Source organism: Homalodisca vitripennis, chromosome 6 (assembly GCF_021130785.1).
Source record: "Homalodisca vitripennis isolate AUS2020 chromosome 6, UT_GWSS_2.1, whole genome shotgun sequence".
NCBI lineage: Eukaryota > Metazoa > Arthropoda > Insecta > Hemiptera > Cicadellidae > Homalodisca > Homalodisca vitripennis.
In genome coordinates this window covers 33,690,490-33,707,303 of record NC_060212.1, presented here as the reverse complement: position 1 = coordinate 33,707,303, position 16,814 = coordinate 33,690,490, and the positions used below count along the sequence as shown (strand labels likewise).

General features: G+C 32.5%; 1 protein-coding gene across 1 annotated transcript in view; it reads left to right on the top strand.

Moving 5' to 3' along the window:
* LOC124364245 (ATP-dependent RNA helicase DHX33) overlaps positions 1 to 8,593 on the top strand; it is a 30,658-nt gene extending 22,065 nt beyond the window's left edge. Inside the window, exons 9-13 of the mRNA XM_046819571.1 lie at positions 76 to 207; positions 1,588 to 1,733; positions 2,871 to 3,048; positions 6,310 to 6,510; positions 7,770 to 8,593. Coding sequence (XP_046675527.1) covers positions 76 to 207; positions 1,588 to 1,733; positions 2,871 to 3,048; positions 6,310 to 6,510; positions 7,770 to 7,964 — 852 coding nt within the window. The 3' untranslated portion in view covers positions 7,965 to 8,593. The remainder of the gene's footprint in view (positions 1 to 75; positions 208 to 1,587; positions 1,734 to 2,870; positions 3,049 to 6,309; positions 6,511 to 7,769) is intronic.
* The last annotated feature ends 8,221 nt before the right edge of the window (positions 8,594 to 16,814 follow it).

Here is a 16,814-nt window from a genome sequence, read left to right as displayed (position 1 = left end):
TGATTAAAGTTGCTAATTTGTAAACATAATTTAGATAAGAATTATGCAATGAATTAAGTGACACTGTACCTGCAGGAATATGAGAAGATGTTGAAGAACACAGTGCCAGAGATCCAGCGGTGCAACCTGTCTTCAGTGGTCCTGCATTTGACAGCCATCAACATCAACCCTTTGACCTTTGACTTTCTGGATCGGCCGCCCACGGAGGTAACAAGCTTGTAACGAGTTGTCGTTCAACTTAGATTCTGAGTATTTCTAAACTATTGAAGCGCTTTTCAATTTAAAATTAGTTATTATTTGCTAGTTGAAATTTGACACAAAGTTTGTTTTTTGAAACAGAAACTATTTGTTTTTGTTGTTCTCTTTATATAATTTATGTAATGAATTCCGCAACGCCCCTTACTTCGGTTGTAACATAAATTATACTAACAAAGTTACTAAATAGTTCAATACATCATCGTTTGTATCAGTGGAAAATTGTTACTTAATCTCCACATGTCGTTACTGAGGCCTTTGTAAAGGTGATGCTGGTTTGAAACTGACACTAAGTCTAAAGTGATGATAACTCGTATAACCACTTTAAGCTAACTAGGGACATAGGTTTGCATGAAGCAGTTTGTGGCTGACAAAATACTAAATAAAACAGCAGTCTGATGCAAAGGAATCTAAAGATACAAACCGATGTGTTGTGAATTAAATACATGTAGACTTTGATGGTAATCAAAGACCATTAACAGTGCATTATGGTGCTATTTAAGATAAAGTCCAAAACAATTTAAACTAAAGACTCTGTAGAATTTCATGGAAACAAGGCATTGATATAGGATGCAAGTGCAATTTTCCTTAAATTAGTTTTTAAAACCTTAATTAAGTAAAGGAAAAGGAATTAGAACTAGATTTCCTAAAAAAAATCATTTAACCACATCTTAAATCTTATTTTTTTTTAGTTTTTTTTTAAATTGATAATTATTTAATATTTCATTGTTCTATTAATGTTTTTTGTGAATAAATTCGTTTCTCTCACTCTTACATTGATTTGCTGGTTTGTTGTTTTTCTATTTTTGTTATTTTTTTGTTTGTTTAGACATAAATAAGATGTCTACTGTAAGAAATGAGTCTATAAGGACAAAATTATCGTTAAATTTTGCTTTCAAAGATTATTTTACACTCAAATCCTTTATACCCACAACGCAATGATATCATTTATGTAGATCTGTCAAGCAAATTAATAATGGTAAGATCTGTCAATTTACATTACTTTCATCATGACAGCATGATGTAACACTATCAAACCAACTGCTTAACTCCTCAAAATTGTTGAATATAAGAGCGTTTTTGAAGGAATTGGAGCTTCCAAATTAAGATTTAATAATTGAGGTATTTTTTGCCTACAAAACTTCAGTTTTCAACTTAGGCAAACGTTAATAACTATCCTCTAATTGATTCAAATGCTATCTTCAAAAATAAACTTCAAATGAAGAATTTATTTGCTGTGTTGATCCTTTTCATTTAATTGAACCTACCAACTAACTGTCCTCTATTCTTGTCTGTAAACTCTCAGCCTCTTGACTTTTACAAATGTTACAGCTGATGAAGGAAGCCATGCACCACCTGGGTCAGCTGGGAGCTGTGGAGGACGATCGACTGACACAGCTGGGGCGGCATATGGCACTGTTTCCTCTGGACCCTGCGTTCAGTAAGATACTTCTCTCCGCCGCCAACTTCAAGTGCCTGTAAGTACCAGGAAGATCGCTAGAAACCGATCAAGTCCTCCTGGGGAAATTCACCAATTTTTCCCAAACTAACAAAGATGGCGTAGTGTTCCCTTGCTATTGCAGGACAGTCAAAGAGCAGATGTTCAGCCGTTTCTTCCTACCCGTCACACATTCTACAGAGAGCATCCTCCCGGAGAATGCTGACTCTGTGAAGGTCTTTCCTCAGGTGACCAGGTCCTGTAATTAGACCCAAAACCCAAGAAGACACTGATTTACTTAAGGAGATAAGGTCAGGCACCACCCAGACAACTCTAGGACCATTCAAGATTTGCCATACTGACAATTTTGTCATCGAATGTTGGCTGAATTAACCACAAAAGACCAGATTATCAAGACCAAACTAATCCAAGCTGATTGTATATACTATTAGACTATAACTATAGTATATATAACCCAGCAGGGATCACTTCTGGCTGGTTTATGTCTTCCAGTTGAACCTACCACTGGGCACAGCAAAAACCGATGTGCCACTAAGTATGAGCCACCTTATTTCCTGGAGCGGCACATCACTAACCACAAATGTCAAGATTCTGGGGTGTAAAGGGCAAGGTAATTCGATAGGTCTAATCTACTGCGGGAGAAGACTGTTGGAGTTGGTGTCCCTAACCTCAGAGGTTCTTGCTAGCCTCAACAAGGGTGTGCCATCCCCTGCTTACTTTTACTGGCGAGGCTGTTTCAGAGCTGGCCTCCCCTTCTTTTGGTGAGACATGACTTTGAGATTTAGTGCCCTAATTCTTCGTCATGGATCTCGGTAGGAGGCAGCTCCTACTCCCTAACCTTACCTATCCTGAATATCCTGTGATTCCGGAAGCAGCGCAAAGGTTCTTATAGGACTAAGTGCAATTTATAAGTTTCTTGTCCTAAGAAAAAAAAATTTAACTCATTAAAAATAAATATGTCATAACAATCCATTGTTACTCAAATGTTTAAACTTTGATTCACAGGCGTTAAATCATTAATTTTTCCTAAAAATAAAAATTAGCCTATTTTTATTTTTAGAAATTTAACAAAGTTTAAAAATCTTGTTCTACTTATTTTTAAGTTAGAGCACTGGAGAATTGTGTTCATATCATCTGAGGACTTGTTGTGTTACAGAGATGAGATGTTGAGTCTGATAGCTGTGATGTCCTCGGAATGCGTGTTTGTCAGCGCTCCAAACAAACGGGAGGAAGCAAAGGTCATATGGGAAAAATTCTATTCTCCTTGCGGTGACCATATCACACTTCTCAACATCTTCCGCAATTACAGAAACGTCAAGGAGAAAAACAGAAAGGTAACTTATCGTATTTTTATAGAGGGAAGAGCCAGAGTCTCCGTGCTTGGTCTTGAAAGGACCTTTGCTTAAATTTTGGCTCTCAGAATCTGAGGTTTTTACAAAGCCTATAAGATTTGAGGGCTCTAGTTCTCTGATATTCTTTGAGCTGAAGAGATAAGCTCCTAGGAATTTATTTCTGGTTTTGCAAATGGCAGGACAGTTTAGCTTTATATGTTCCGCTGATTCTTTTGCCTCTCCGCAGAGTCTGCATTCATCAGTCTGGCTTAAACCCACCTTCATCAGATGTTTCCTAAGTCCTAATACTAGTTGCAAATCCTCCTTACTTTGATCTAGGAGTACTGACCATCCTTTTGCATAAATAGAGATAAGCATTTTCGTTCGCTTAAGTACTGAGGCCTATCTCAGATCTAATCCTCTTTACCCAATTATTTACTAGAGCTTTACTGAAGGAGAAGGCTACTCCGCAGCCTGGCTCTGGCCCTACCAAAAGGCAAGAGCCCATCTTGGCAAGTGTCTGTTGTTTCATTCCCATAAATGCCTTTATGGTCTGGCACCCAGCCAAGGGCAACTTTGTTCCTCTTTGCTAGTTCCATTAGTACATTCTTGCATTCCCATATTGCTTTTGAGTCAGAGGAGCAGGTGTCAAGTGCCTTTAATGCTGTCTGAGTGACTAAAGTAATCATGTTAGAATCCATATTTTTTTAAATTTTAGTGCAAAAACAAGGGGCCGGCCCTTCACATAGGAGAGCAGTTTATGTTCGAGTTTTGTCCGGAAAGTAATGGAACTGGGTCTGATAGATAAAAGAATGTATTGATCCGATCACTAACTACATGTTGTTAAGTCTTAACAGTCTCCTGTGGTGTCAATACATCAATGGTTATGCAATTCTCACATTACAAATACTTCTTGGAAGTCAGCTACTGTAATAACGTCTTTCAGAGACTCAGAGATAGTCTATAGGGTGGTAGGAACATTTTAAAAAACAGTGACCTCTCAGTTTACTGTTTCCTGGGCTTTAGAAGCAGGAAATAGTCTGCTGCTCTTACATCAGGAGGCTGCAGCAAGGTTATAAAGGAGGAAGTTCGAATTTCGTGGGTGGGCCAACTTTACGGCAGTCCACCCATACGTCACTTTTGGGAAAACTACATGCCAATCATAAGTTTTCGTTAGTAATGACACTCCCGATGTTTCTTTAGGCAGTTTTCTATTTTTACAATTACTGGAAAACTACCTTTTTGGACTAGTTAAGCAGTCACAATAAAGGCAGTGGTGGGCTGGTTGTTGTCGTGTTCAAACTCCCAGCGATTCACAATCTGTGATTGATTCTGTTTGATGGCTGTGTGCAGGCATGCAAGGACTTCTTTGTAGAAACTGCATTGACATGAAGCTCTTGATTTCAGAGTATTGTCCTTTGATTCGTTATCTAAAAGTGTTGGTTAATTTTGTAACTGTTTCCAACATCTTAGCAAACGTCAACGCTTTATTGGTTGTTTAATCGCACAACACTTGGCACCAATTTTGTACAAAACTTCCTTTTGTTCACTTTTCAGAAATAATTTTTTTACTGCTGTTACATTGAGATCTTTGACAGTTAATCTTACACTGAAATTACACTTCAGAAGATGATTTACTTTGCTACATTTTGGTGCAATTCACTGGATGAAAAGCATCCAGATCGCCTCCCACCACAAACAACCACACAGCCAGGAGACACAGTACTAGCAACTGGAGTGTCTCATTAATGTAAGCTGTTGATTTCCATTGTGTAGTAACAGGCGCCCTTTTTTTTAACCCTTTCCGGACAAAAAACAGGTGCTGCCTGCTCTGCTGTAGTTTCACTAGCGGACGAATCAGGCATGACACAGCTTGTGTAGTATGTCTCATTTTACTAACGTATGAGATTAGTTTGGTGAGTTCTAATGGCTCTGCATTGTGCTGCTACCTCTTGGGAATAGTTTGAACGATTTGAAATAGTTGCAGCCGTTTTATCGCAATACAATTACTGGTTTTGTTGACGAGCAATAAAAGTTCCAGCTGAGTGAATTTTCTGCCGATGTAAACAAACTAGTCAAGCCACTGTGAATCAGGTTCTTTGTACTTTTATTGTTGTTTACGTTGTAATACAAGTGCTTTAGTTTTTAATCTGTTGTAAATATAAAGGTAAAGTTCAATTAAATTACGTAATCAGTTTTAGGCCTAGTTTTCGTTTGTGAAAATACGTAACTTATTTTACTTTGGATTAAGTAGCTAGCTTGTAGTGTTGAAATAATGTGTGAATTATTTATTTAGTACTTTTTATTTTTGTGATTGCTGCAAGTACAATTAATGATATTAGTGATATACTAGATGACAATTTAACATCTAGTGATGAAGAGACCGATTTGCCTCCTCCACCTGATCTAGGACTAGATATGGTATATTGGTGGTATAAAATGGGGATTGGTATCAATTATATTTTTTACAGTTTAATGGAGTAGAAATAATATTAAAAAACAAAAGAAATAAGTTAAGATACACATATTCAATAAAATAACTACAATATATTTGTTTTAAGTATTAAATTATAAAGTAAAAATATAATGGTGTAACAAAAACCATTGTTTTACTCTACATTTAAAGCCTAATCATAAACAAAATCATGCGTTACCCTATTTAAATAAAAAGTATTAGTTTAAAAAATACAACATTACTTTAACTGAACATTTAAATACAACCAGAAAGAGAAATTAGCACTTTTTAATGAGTTCCTAAAGGGTTAAAGAAAGCCTTATTTGAAATTCTGCTGTTTTTAGAATTACATTTCTGTAATGACTTTTTTTAGGAGTGGCCGTTCTCTGTTTAAGCCTTATTCTGTCCATCTTCTTGGGCCACTGGCCTCTGCGAGGATCTTATCAAGCATGATAAGGGGAGAGTCAATTCAGTACGAGGTAGATAGTACTGATAAAAAGTGTAACGCTCACAAACAGGATATGAACTTCTCTGCACTATCTCTAGCACAGATCCAAAGTTCAACGTCTTAGATCGCTTGGCCATTGCTCTCATTAACAAACTACGTTACAATATTTTAATCATTACATTAACTTGACAACCTTTTAATTTTGAATTCTAATTTTAACTCAGTTAAATGATATAAATTTCTGCTACTCAGCTTTGATAGTTTTGCATCAATATAAGCAGACGTATTTGAAACTAGAAAATTACAGTGTTCTGAAAGTCAGCAATTGATCTATACTACTGTGTGCTAAATTGTTCAACAGAAATGGTGTTTTGAGAACTTCATGTCCGCTCGAAACCTGGAGTACGCAGAAGAGGTGCGGAGTCAGCTGAAAGGTGTGTGCGACCGTGTGGGACTGACTCCGTCGTCCTGTGACCAAAAACTTGACATTGTGCGCAAGTGTCTCATAACGGGCTTGTTTTCCAACATCGCAGAGGTGCAGCGAGAGAAACACTACCTGACGGTTAGTAAATGTTCTTATTCGTTTGGATAATACATCTGTGAATATCCGTAGTGTCTACCGTTGGACCTGTATATGCTGGACAGGTTTCAAAGTTAAACATCTAAACTCTTTATTTTTTAGTTGTTTTCTTCGTCTCCTGGGTAAATCTTATCAATATAAAAAGTTTATCCAGTAGGTATAATTAGATAAACTTCTGAAATACGTTAGCTTTTAGTTTAAGATCTACTGTATGTAAAATGTACAACTGACAACAATAAAGAAATTTTTCATTCATTCATTCATTCATTTTTTAACAAACTGTATGATAAAGTGCCTTTATAGTAGACTGTGTTTGTATTGTTATACAAAATACAATTGATATAGATCTGTTATATATCATTAGACTCACATATTTTTGTTTAGCATGTTATACACTAGGAAGGTGCACAACGATTGGAGTTCAAGCAATTTAGTGTTTTGCTGAGGTTAAAATTATTTAAAAACTTTGACTGAACTATGATCAGTTGTGTAAAGAGCCACTAGAAGGCTCTTTATTGGATTTATGATCCAGTAAATGTGGATAATATTTTCAAGGTGTTATTTCAAGAAATTAGGTAATATTTTTTAATTTTGTTTCAGTGCACATACTTAATTGGCTCTATGTTATTTTATATATCATGTATATATACATCATTGGTTCATTAAAGAGTTTACTAGTAATTTTGTATCAATACCCATACTAGGCTCTTTACGTTATTTTATACAAAATATCTAGCCATGTCCTTGATTCACTAAGTTTAATCTATCTTTTCTTATATTGTCGATACTAAATTTTTTAATTGTAATATTGCTTATATTGGAAATAATGTTTTTGTTTCAGTAAGTGTTGTGTTTTAATTCTATAAAATGACATATTACTATCAGTTGTTTCTTTTTTAATGGGAAAACAATGTAAGAACGATTCATTTAAACTTGAGGAGATAGAGATGGAAAGTTTATAGGTTTACAATAACAAAATTATTACTAATACTTTTAAAAATTTGAAGCCACGATTCATGGTTAGTGTCTTTTGTTTTGAAGGAGATAAAAATTAGGGCTCCCAGCTCGTAGCAATGTGGTATGCAGAACTCATCGTGCAGTCATCGATCCGATGCTCAATTAGGTGATCATTAAAATAGCCTAATTGGCATTCTAAAACAGCCAACAGGCTGTACTTTAGAACAGGAGTTCTAAAGCAATTCTGTACTTTACCTCATTGATTCTGTACTTTGTGTCGTCAGGTTGCTACAAAACAGCAAGTCCACATACACCCGTCATCGACGTTGTGGGGATCTCTACCGGACTGTGTATTGTACACCGAGCTGGTGCAGACCGGGAAGTGTTACATGCGCAATGTGTCACGGATCGAACCGGAGTGGCTACAAGAGGTGCTGCCATCGTACGCTAAGCTGCACCCACTTCGCGTTCTCGAATAGTGCCAACACGTTTGTTCTTGTATCATATTGTACAGTCGTAGGGTAAAACGCATTGTTTTGTATTGGATATGGTTTTACATTTGCTATCGCAGGTTTGTAAAATATTACTCCAAGTCAGTGTTTATCACTATTTTAGACACTGATAATTGAAATCAGTGTTTTCAAGCGTTTTGTGATAGGAATACGTATTTTTGGATTTAAATGCTTGTTTTCCAAGTTGTAATATTTTATATACGCCTTAGGCGTACTCAAAAAATGATTGAACAGCATATTTAGCTATTGGTAAAAACAGCAAACTTTGTAAGCAATTGATTATTACTACTTCACTTCTGTTTACGAAACAAGAAAAACATGAAATCATGTACACTCGGTTCGTGAAATGTGTTTACTATTTTTTATACCAAAACTTGTTTTATTATTTAAAACTTTTAGGACAATTTTAGATTAAGTATACAACAAATTTTAAAGTGTTCCATTTCAACTCATGTTCTATTTTTTCCTCAGACTATACTTTTAGTCGATTAATACATATTCTTAAATATACAGACAATAAATTTTCAAAATGTATGAGATCCAAATAATACATTGAGTTATGTACTTCTTCTTTTGCAAAGATATTACTTTTATGTGCAAAGTATCAAAGCTGGACAACAATGTTAGTGTAAACAATTTTTACTAGTAAGTATAATACTAAAATGTTGTTTTACACACAATTTCACATAATTAATAAATTGTGTTTACAATACTTCAGGTATTTATTGCACGTAAAAATGTGATCTAATAATTTCCAGTGTTTCACTCAAGAATCAAATAATATATAATCATTAAAATATCTGAGAAAATTAAGTACATGATACTATAACAACAGATTGCATTTATATCAAAGTACTTATAAAACAATACCATATGGAAGATATGGATTTTAACTGACATGACATTATATCCTTTTTATATATTTCTTTGGTTTTATTCAGACAAATGTTCTCTTCACAGCTATATCTTTCCTAGAAGAGGAAAAATCTGAAGGAACAGATTAAGGAGGAAAGCGATCAAATTCATTTCGATCTGTAAAGACCCAATATTACAAATACGCTTAAATATTTGTATATTTCTGTAAAATTATTGTGAAAGAAACTGATGTTATCCTTGTTTGAAACCTCATTGTCGAACTACATTGGGTGTGGATTTTCAGAGATGGTAGAGATTGGTACGTCAAAAGGGCAGTCTTAAAAAAAAAAAAAAATCTGACGCTGTCACAGACTTCTGAAATCTGGAGTCATGAAGAGATCTAAAGAAATTCGGTGTCAAAGAAGTTCAAAATGAATTTTACATCGTTTCGACATCAGAGATACCTAGACTACACGATTTAGTGTAGACTATGAGGAAGAGCTGTTCTCATTGTCCCATAGGTGTACAATTGAGTGTACTGATGTTTTAAGACACAATTTCTAAGCTCGGTGGAGCAACAGAGTTTTCCACAAATAATGTACTTTCCCACCATAGGTAAATTATGTGTAGAAATATATAAAGTTCATTTTTTTCCACTGAATATAAAATATGTTTCACCTGTGTTACCACAAATTTAGAATACAATAATTATTAACCCTTTGTACACTAAAAGCGATCTTAATATTCTCAGGATACATCTATACTCACAACGAATAGAGATTTAGCGTACTAAGGGTTACTTGGTTAACAACTTGAAGGGCACAAGGAAAGTATGATCAAACCTTTAAAAAAATATTTTTGAAATGTTAGCATTGAAATCCAATTTTTGTAGTGGAAAAATGTAGCCACGTGAAGTTAGTTACTAAATCTGAAATTATTTAAATTTTTACTTTGCCTTTTTAATCATTTACTCCATTAGGCCCAACATTTTCCCACAAAAAGTGAAAAAGTTACTTGCGACATTACATGCATAGAATTGAAATTTCTCAAACTTTAAAAGCTTCTGATACAATTCTTGTTATGTTCATAGCACTTTTATGCATACATTTTTGCCAACTGCAGAGATATGTTTGAAATTAAATCTATATTTTATGTAATATATTATTTTTAACATGAACAAGGCTGAAGATTAACATGAAGTACATAATTTCCGGAAATTGTAATTTGCTGGTGGTCAGCATTTCAAAACCCTGCTTTCCACCAGAGCTTCTTCTATTTTTTTGGAATTGTAGTCCAGCATAAAAAAAGAGTACACAGTGTAAGTGTGGACCATTTTTTGAAAATTATTCATTTGTATTTTATTTTGAAAAAAGTATAAGAGTTGAAATGGATCACCTAGATTTTGTTTTGAAAATGAAACCAATTAGATGTAACTTGCCATATTTTTTATGTTCAAGTGGATAAAAACTAGTTTTAATTGAATTCAAAACAACTCTATTCATTCAATATACACAAAAATGTGCATGAATAGTGTCAAGATTTTAATTTAGGTCTTTACTAGATATGAAATAAGAATACATACAGAAAACCTAGATATATTTGATTTTGATTTTCAGAGGAAATTATTTTGTAACTTTTAAGGCTGTTTATAATTAAGGACTTTTTACTCTGTATTGTTCTATGTAATTTATGTTCTAGATAAAGTGTGTTTAATGCACTATGGGATTTTTTTTATTATATGATTGTCTAAATCAGGTAGAACGTTACCCAAATGAATCTTGTAATTGGTTAAATACAAGATCAAGATCCGGTATTCATCGTCTCTGTTATATTGAAATAATATCAGGATAGTACAGTAATTCTATGTAATTCCAAAACGATTTAGTGCCTTAAATATTTACATGTTTTAAAATTTGATTAGGTTTCGAGTGGTTATTAACTAAGAGTTTTTCAATAATTATGGTTACTTTTTATTATCTAAACATACAGTATATTTAAGCATTTGTGTATTTTTAAGTACAAGGGGTGTGTGCTAATAATAAAATTTGTTATAAAAATAAACGTGAATGGAACAGTATGTTTACAAATAAATAAATATGTTTATTTATTTCAATAAAACAGATTTTAATGTATGAATAGTTTAAAAATAACTAGTTATATTTATAAAGTATAAATTAAAGATAGATGCATTAAACAATAATAATGATGAGCTTCAACTCTCCATTAAACAATTTTTGGTTAGATCATTGTAATATATACATTGTTTAATAAGCTTTAGGGAAAGTTTAAGGTTTCATAATTATGGTGCAATTAAATGAATTACAGTTGAACTGCAACACTTCAATTATACCAAATGGAATCAGTTGTAATGGATAAATTATTTCCCTTTAACAAGTTAAGTAGTGTGTTACTTATTAGCAGAGAATATAAACTGTTTTATTACTTCAAATACAATTTTTAATTATGAAATTATTTCATAAACAATTTTAGTATTGAAACTTGCTAACTAAATCACCTGATTGAGATTGCTGTTATAAATACAAAACAAAATAACAACTTATTTTATTAATTATTTAGCTAAGATCACATTTCCATTAAAACGCTCCATTTCATTATTTATTTAATTGAATTGTTTAAGCCAATCTAATATAAACGTTGTAACATAAAAGTGGAGGAATTTATTACAAGTTATGTTAAGATAGCAAACATCTGGTTAGTCCCATGGGAGTTCCTGATAAAATGAGCCAGATAATAATGAACCGCTTCATTCCAGTTCCTTCAGTCCTTTGTCCAATATATTAGGTTTATAAACAACCACGTTATAGCTAGTTTTCTTGACAAAAATAGATCTTCCTTACCAGACACAATCAAATAATTTCTTTTAGTCTATTGTTTTAGTTCTCCAATAATTTTGTTATAGAATGTATTTGATGCAACTAAAGTATTTGAAGCTTGAGGACTGATTCAATAATAAATGCCTTGTAGAGCACAACATAAACATAAATAAATAAAAATGTCTTTATTTCTTCAGCGTTTCTCAGTACACAACTGTTTTTCAGAATAACTTGAAATGGTAAATAGCAAAGACAAAAAAATTCAAAACAGGTATTTTGGGTCCGCTACACTTCAACTTCCACCCAAGGCCTACCACCAGCTTTACCACAGACCAGTGACTCTCATAAGTGTACACCTGACCACAAAAATCCTTAACGTAAGGAGCGGGAATCGAACCCAAAACTCCAAGGCTAACTCCTTGTCCGAGAGTAGCGCCTTAGACCACACAGCCACCCTGACTTGATGTCTTTCATGTGCAGTTAGCTCATTTAGTGATTTCTCAATCAAAGACTGACTGATTTGGTAAAAGAATAAAAAGTGCACATCTGCGCTACATGGGCGTCAAGGGGTTAAAATGATTAAATATAAGACATTTTCACACCTCTTGTAATCGTTATGTAATCCTGTAGTCAAGCAAATTTTTACAGAATTGTACTGAGCTTAGTTTGATGTTAAAAACAAAACTGTTACAAAATAATTTGTACTATTAATATAGACAACAAATAAATTTGAATATAGTAGTAGTCCCTCAATAATCCGACACAATGTAGACCAGACATGTGTCCGATTAGTCAAAAATCTGGATTACTGGAGTTAAATTGAAAAAAATGTCTTAATTACATAATAGAATGTATTTCTCAAAATATCTCATAAGCTTCCTCTATTATATGTACACTATTCAGAAAATGAAAACAATGCTGTTAAATGCACTGTCGTTATGACTGGGATCACAAATTGACGGCTATGATGACATTCTGCCTTTGTCTACTGGCCGGATTATTGGGGGAACCGGACTGGCGCAAGGCCGGACTGTAGGGGGACTACTGTATTATTTTTGTATGGAACAATTTCTGTTTTATTTTAGATATTATTGTGTAATAAAGCCAACAATACGTTGGTGTTATGTACATTGTGTATAGTGTAAATTACATGTATTTCATATTGATTTTAATACGAATAATAAAAATACAAATGAAATGCAAGACATTTTTATTTACCCGAACACTGATAACTGGTTCTATATAATTAATTTTTCATTACGTTATACTTAAAATAAATGTGCTATTTATTAATACGGTTCTCAATAATGATAAAATTATTGTAAATTTGGTCAATCTCTAGCTTGATAAGACTTGTACAAAGTTGAAATTTATGTCAACAGCGAAATCAAGATTGGTTATTTTCATACATTAGTAACTAAGGTTAACTAACAGTCTGCAATTTTGTCTAACAATCATAATTTTTTCAATTTTATTTCTGACGGTTTTCAGATTAATCAGATATTAAGATCAGCAGGACTTTACTGTACATGTTTATTAAACCTACGAATGCTGTGGTGTCAACAATTTATAATTTGATAAAATCTAATATTGTATTACGTTATTCTGGTTATTTAACTGTATCGTTATAGTTGATAAGTCCCAAACTATCAATATATAGGAGTTTTATAAAGCATTTTATTTCGTCTGTAAATTATAAAAATATTATCAAGTTACAGGAAACAGTGGTTGAATGTAGCATGGTTTGTATGTACCGATAAATCAGTTTACAATTCATAAATGTCCAAAAATAGTTCATGACCACTCCTCTATTGAGAGCAATAGGTTTTCCGGTCATGAATTAAAATGTGTTTAAATATTTTGGTAAAAAAAATAGACTTTCACTATCACAAAAGGTTCTGTGTGACTTTTTATTTGCCAAGAGAACCTATCGTTTTACAAGCGTAGATGACATTAAAAGTGCATCTCTGAAAGAGCTAAACGCTATCACAATGATCAAGTTTGAGAAGTGTTTGGAAGAAGCGCTGGCACAAGTGCGTAATATATAATGGGGACTAGTTACAGTTCACTTCTTAAGAGGGTACGCCAATTAGCTGCTGGCCGTTCATCTGAGGCTCCATTTTTAACATGGGGTTAAAGTTTAAAACTGTGTTAAAAGTAGGAATTTGTCTCAAATCCATAAATGTTTTCACTATAGATTTTAGTGTCTCAACCTTATGAATTGTTAAAAATATGATTATCTGTTAATATTAATAGTTTATATTTATGAATATAATAGTTAATATTTATATTCAATACAGAGGTTCTAATAGTTTATATTTATGAATATAATAGTTAATATTTATATTCAATACAGAGGTTCTTATGGAAAAATCTATACTGAATGTCAATTATTCTGCATGGAGAATTCTTTGATACAATCTCAAATATCACTCCTATAAAATTCAGTTGATGCAACATTTGAAAGTGGCACCAGGAGGTAAGACAGTTTGTTGACTAGGTGTTGAGAAAATGGCAGGAGGATGACAGGTTCACAAACAGAATTATTTTTAGTGATGAAACGTACTTCCCACTTAAATGGATTTGTTAATAAGCAGATTTGTTTACCGTATCTGGGGTTCAGAGAGAAATGTACGAGGTATGTTCAAAAAGTAATGGGAATTTTCATTTTTGAAAAATATTTATTAATTTTCAGTAATTTTTTCACCTTTAAAAAAATCTAAGAATAATGATGAAGGTATGTAGGCTTCGCAATTTTGCACAAAAACAATAATTATTTTATTGTTTTTTCAGTTTGTCTCCGTGTACCCCAAGGGGTAACTAAAAAATTAATTTACCTTAAAAATTAAGCAACAGTGTACATGATAGTCTGAGGTATTTACTTAAGCGCGGGATCAAATTTAACAGCAAGTTGAGTTTTTAATGTTGTACATTTCAGAATACTGAAAGAAAAAATTAAAAAAAAGTTTTTGTTTAATTTAAAATATGTGAATACCAATTAAATTTATAATTAATTTCAATACCAAGAAATTTTATAGATTCTTGGACTGATACTTAAATTCCATTAGAGATTGATTTTAAGATATTGTTATGATTAGAATTCACTGTTTTAAATTCAATTACTTGGGTCTTATTGGAGACCCATTAAACACATTCATGGAGAGCTTATTGACAGAGAACTAGACCCTTAAAAAAAGTTTGTGAGCAAATCAATTTGTTGAACAGATTTAACATATTTTGTCTAGCATTAATAAATAATCACTAATATTGAACTAATATAAAGTTTTCTGACCGCTCCCAAAGGTGTCTTTTATAGTATGTATATTGTAGAATATACAATATACACATATTGTCAATTGATTGATCATAGTAGTTGATTTATATTTAACACATGCTTAATCTAAATCTATATTAGATACAAATATTTTATTTTTAAGCTGTCATGGGATAGCCAATGATTTTTCATGTGATTTTCACTCTCCAATGAATACATACGTATAATAAAAATATATAAGTATTTTAAACATCTAGTTGAAATCATACGTTTGTTAAAATCATCACTTCTACGACAATTTTCCAAATGTAAGTTTGACATTGACGTATATTTTTAAAATTTTAAGCCTTTTGTAAAGTTTATGAATAAATTTCTCCTGTGATTTTGTGGTATTTAGAATTTATTTGATTGAGAAATAATATTGTAAACTTTCTTGTTTTCTGAAGCTTATTTATATAAGGTGAATTAACACTTTTAAATATAAATTTAACATTTATTAAGTATCCCTTAACACTTTAAAGTGCATAGTGCTGCAGTTACAAATATTTTATATCTCTTATCAGTGAAATCAGTGTTATCTCTGAAGAGAGTAGAACTATTACAACCACAATCATTACAATCTTTAAAACACTTATGCAATATGTTTAGTGAAGTACTGACTTGTCATGTAATGCTATTAATGATATTTCATCTTTACGGTGTGTTAGCATGTATGGTAAGGTTATAATTACACTAAATAACTCAATTCTGTATGCATGTATATTAAGTTTTCAGCAAAATTTAGTAAACAGATTATAAATATAGGCGGATATTGTTGTTGACAAGCACTAAATATACAATTTCTCATACATTTTAAAATAATTTAGATCTGGAATGAGATATAATTACAAGATATTTAAATAGCAATGCTACTAAAAGTAGGTTGTACATCATAATAACATAGCAAAACAATATTACAAGATTTTTTGAGTAATGAAAACGCTGTTTATTTCTCTTTTTGTTCAATCTTCCACAATAAAGCATTTTAAAATCTGGAGTCATGTTCGTCTGAAGAGATACAAATAAAGGTGAAGAAGCTCAAAACGAACCTTTACATCATTTCAATATCAGAGACACCCATAAATAGGTGAAGTGACAGTATCATCTCATCTCAAGTTCTGACACGATCTTTAAGCTCAGTGGAGCAATAGAGTTTTTCTACATAGTTGTCTCTGATGACAAAACAATGTAAAAGTTTGTTCGGAGCTTCTTCGTCACCGACTTTCTTTGGATCTCTTTAGACAAACACGACTCCAGATTCTAAGAATCAAGTCTGAGACAGTGTCAGATACCAGATGCTGCAATAAAAGGAAGGTGAGCTGGAGCTAAATTCACCATTCAAACATTATTAGCTTGACAATGTGTCTTAAGTCAAGATATTACATGAAGACCTTTTTTTTAAAAAATGACAAGTAAAAAAGTTATTTACTTTTCCTACAAGCAATAGTCTGACTATTTCTTATCTTTTACTTAATCAAAAGTTCATTTAATTTCAGAGTCTTCAAAAACGTCTGTGTAGATAAATTATTTATGTATGCAAGATGTTGGACATCGAATTGTTTATGATACTGTGTAGTCTTGTTACTACAGGGTTTTTGTGTACAGTTATGATGTTATGTCTCTCCAGTTTCAAACAGCTAAGACAGAAAATTAAAAATACAGAGTGCTGAGCAATGTTTCCACCTGAGCAAAACTGGTGATTCTCTGAGTTCAAGAACAGACAGGGCACGTGAAATATCACGACAATTTAAATACCACTGTGTGTTAAATAATTATTTATGTTTATATTTACATGTGTAATACATTATAATATAT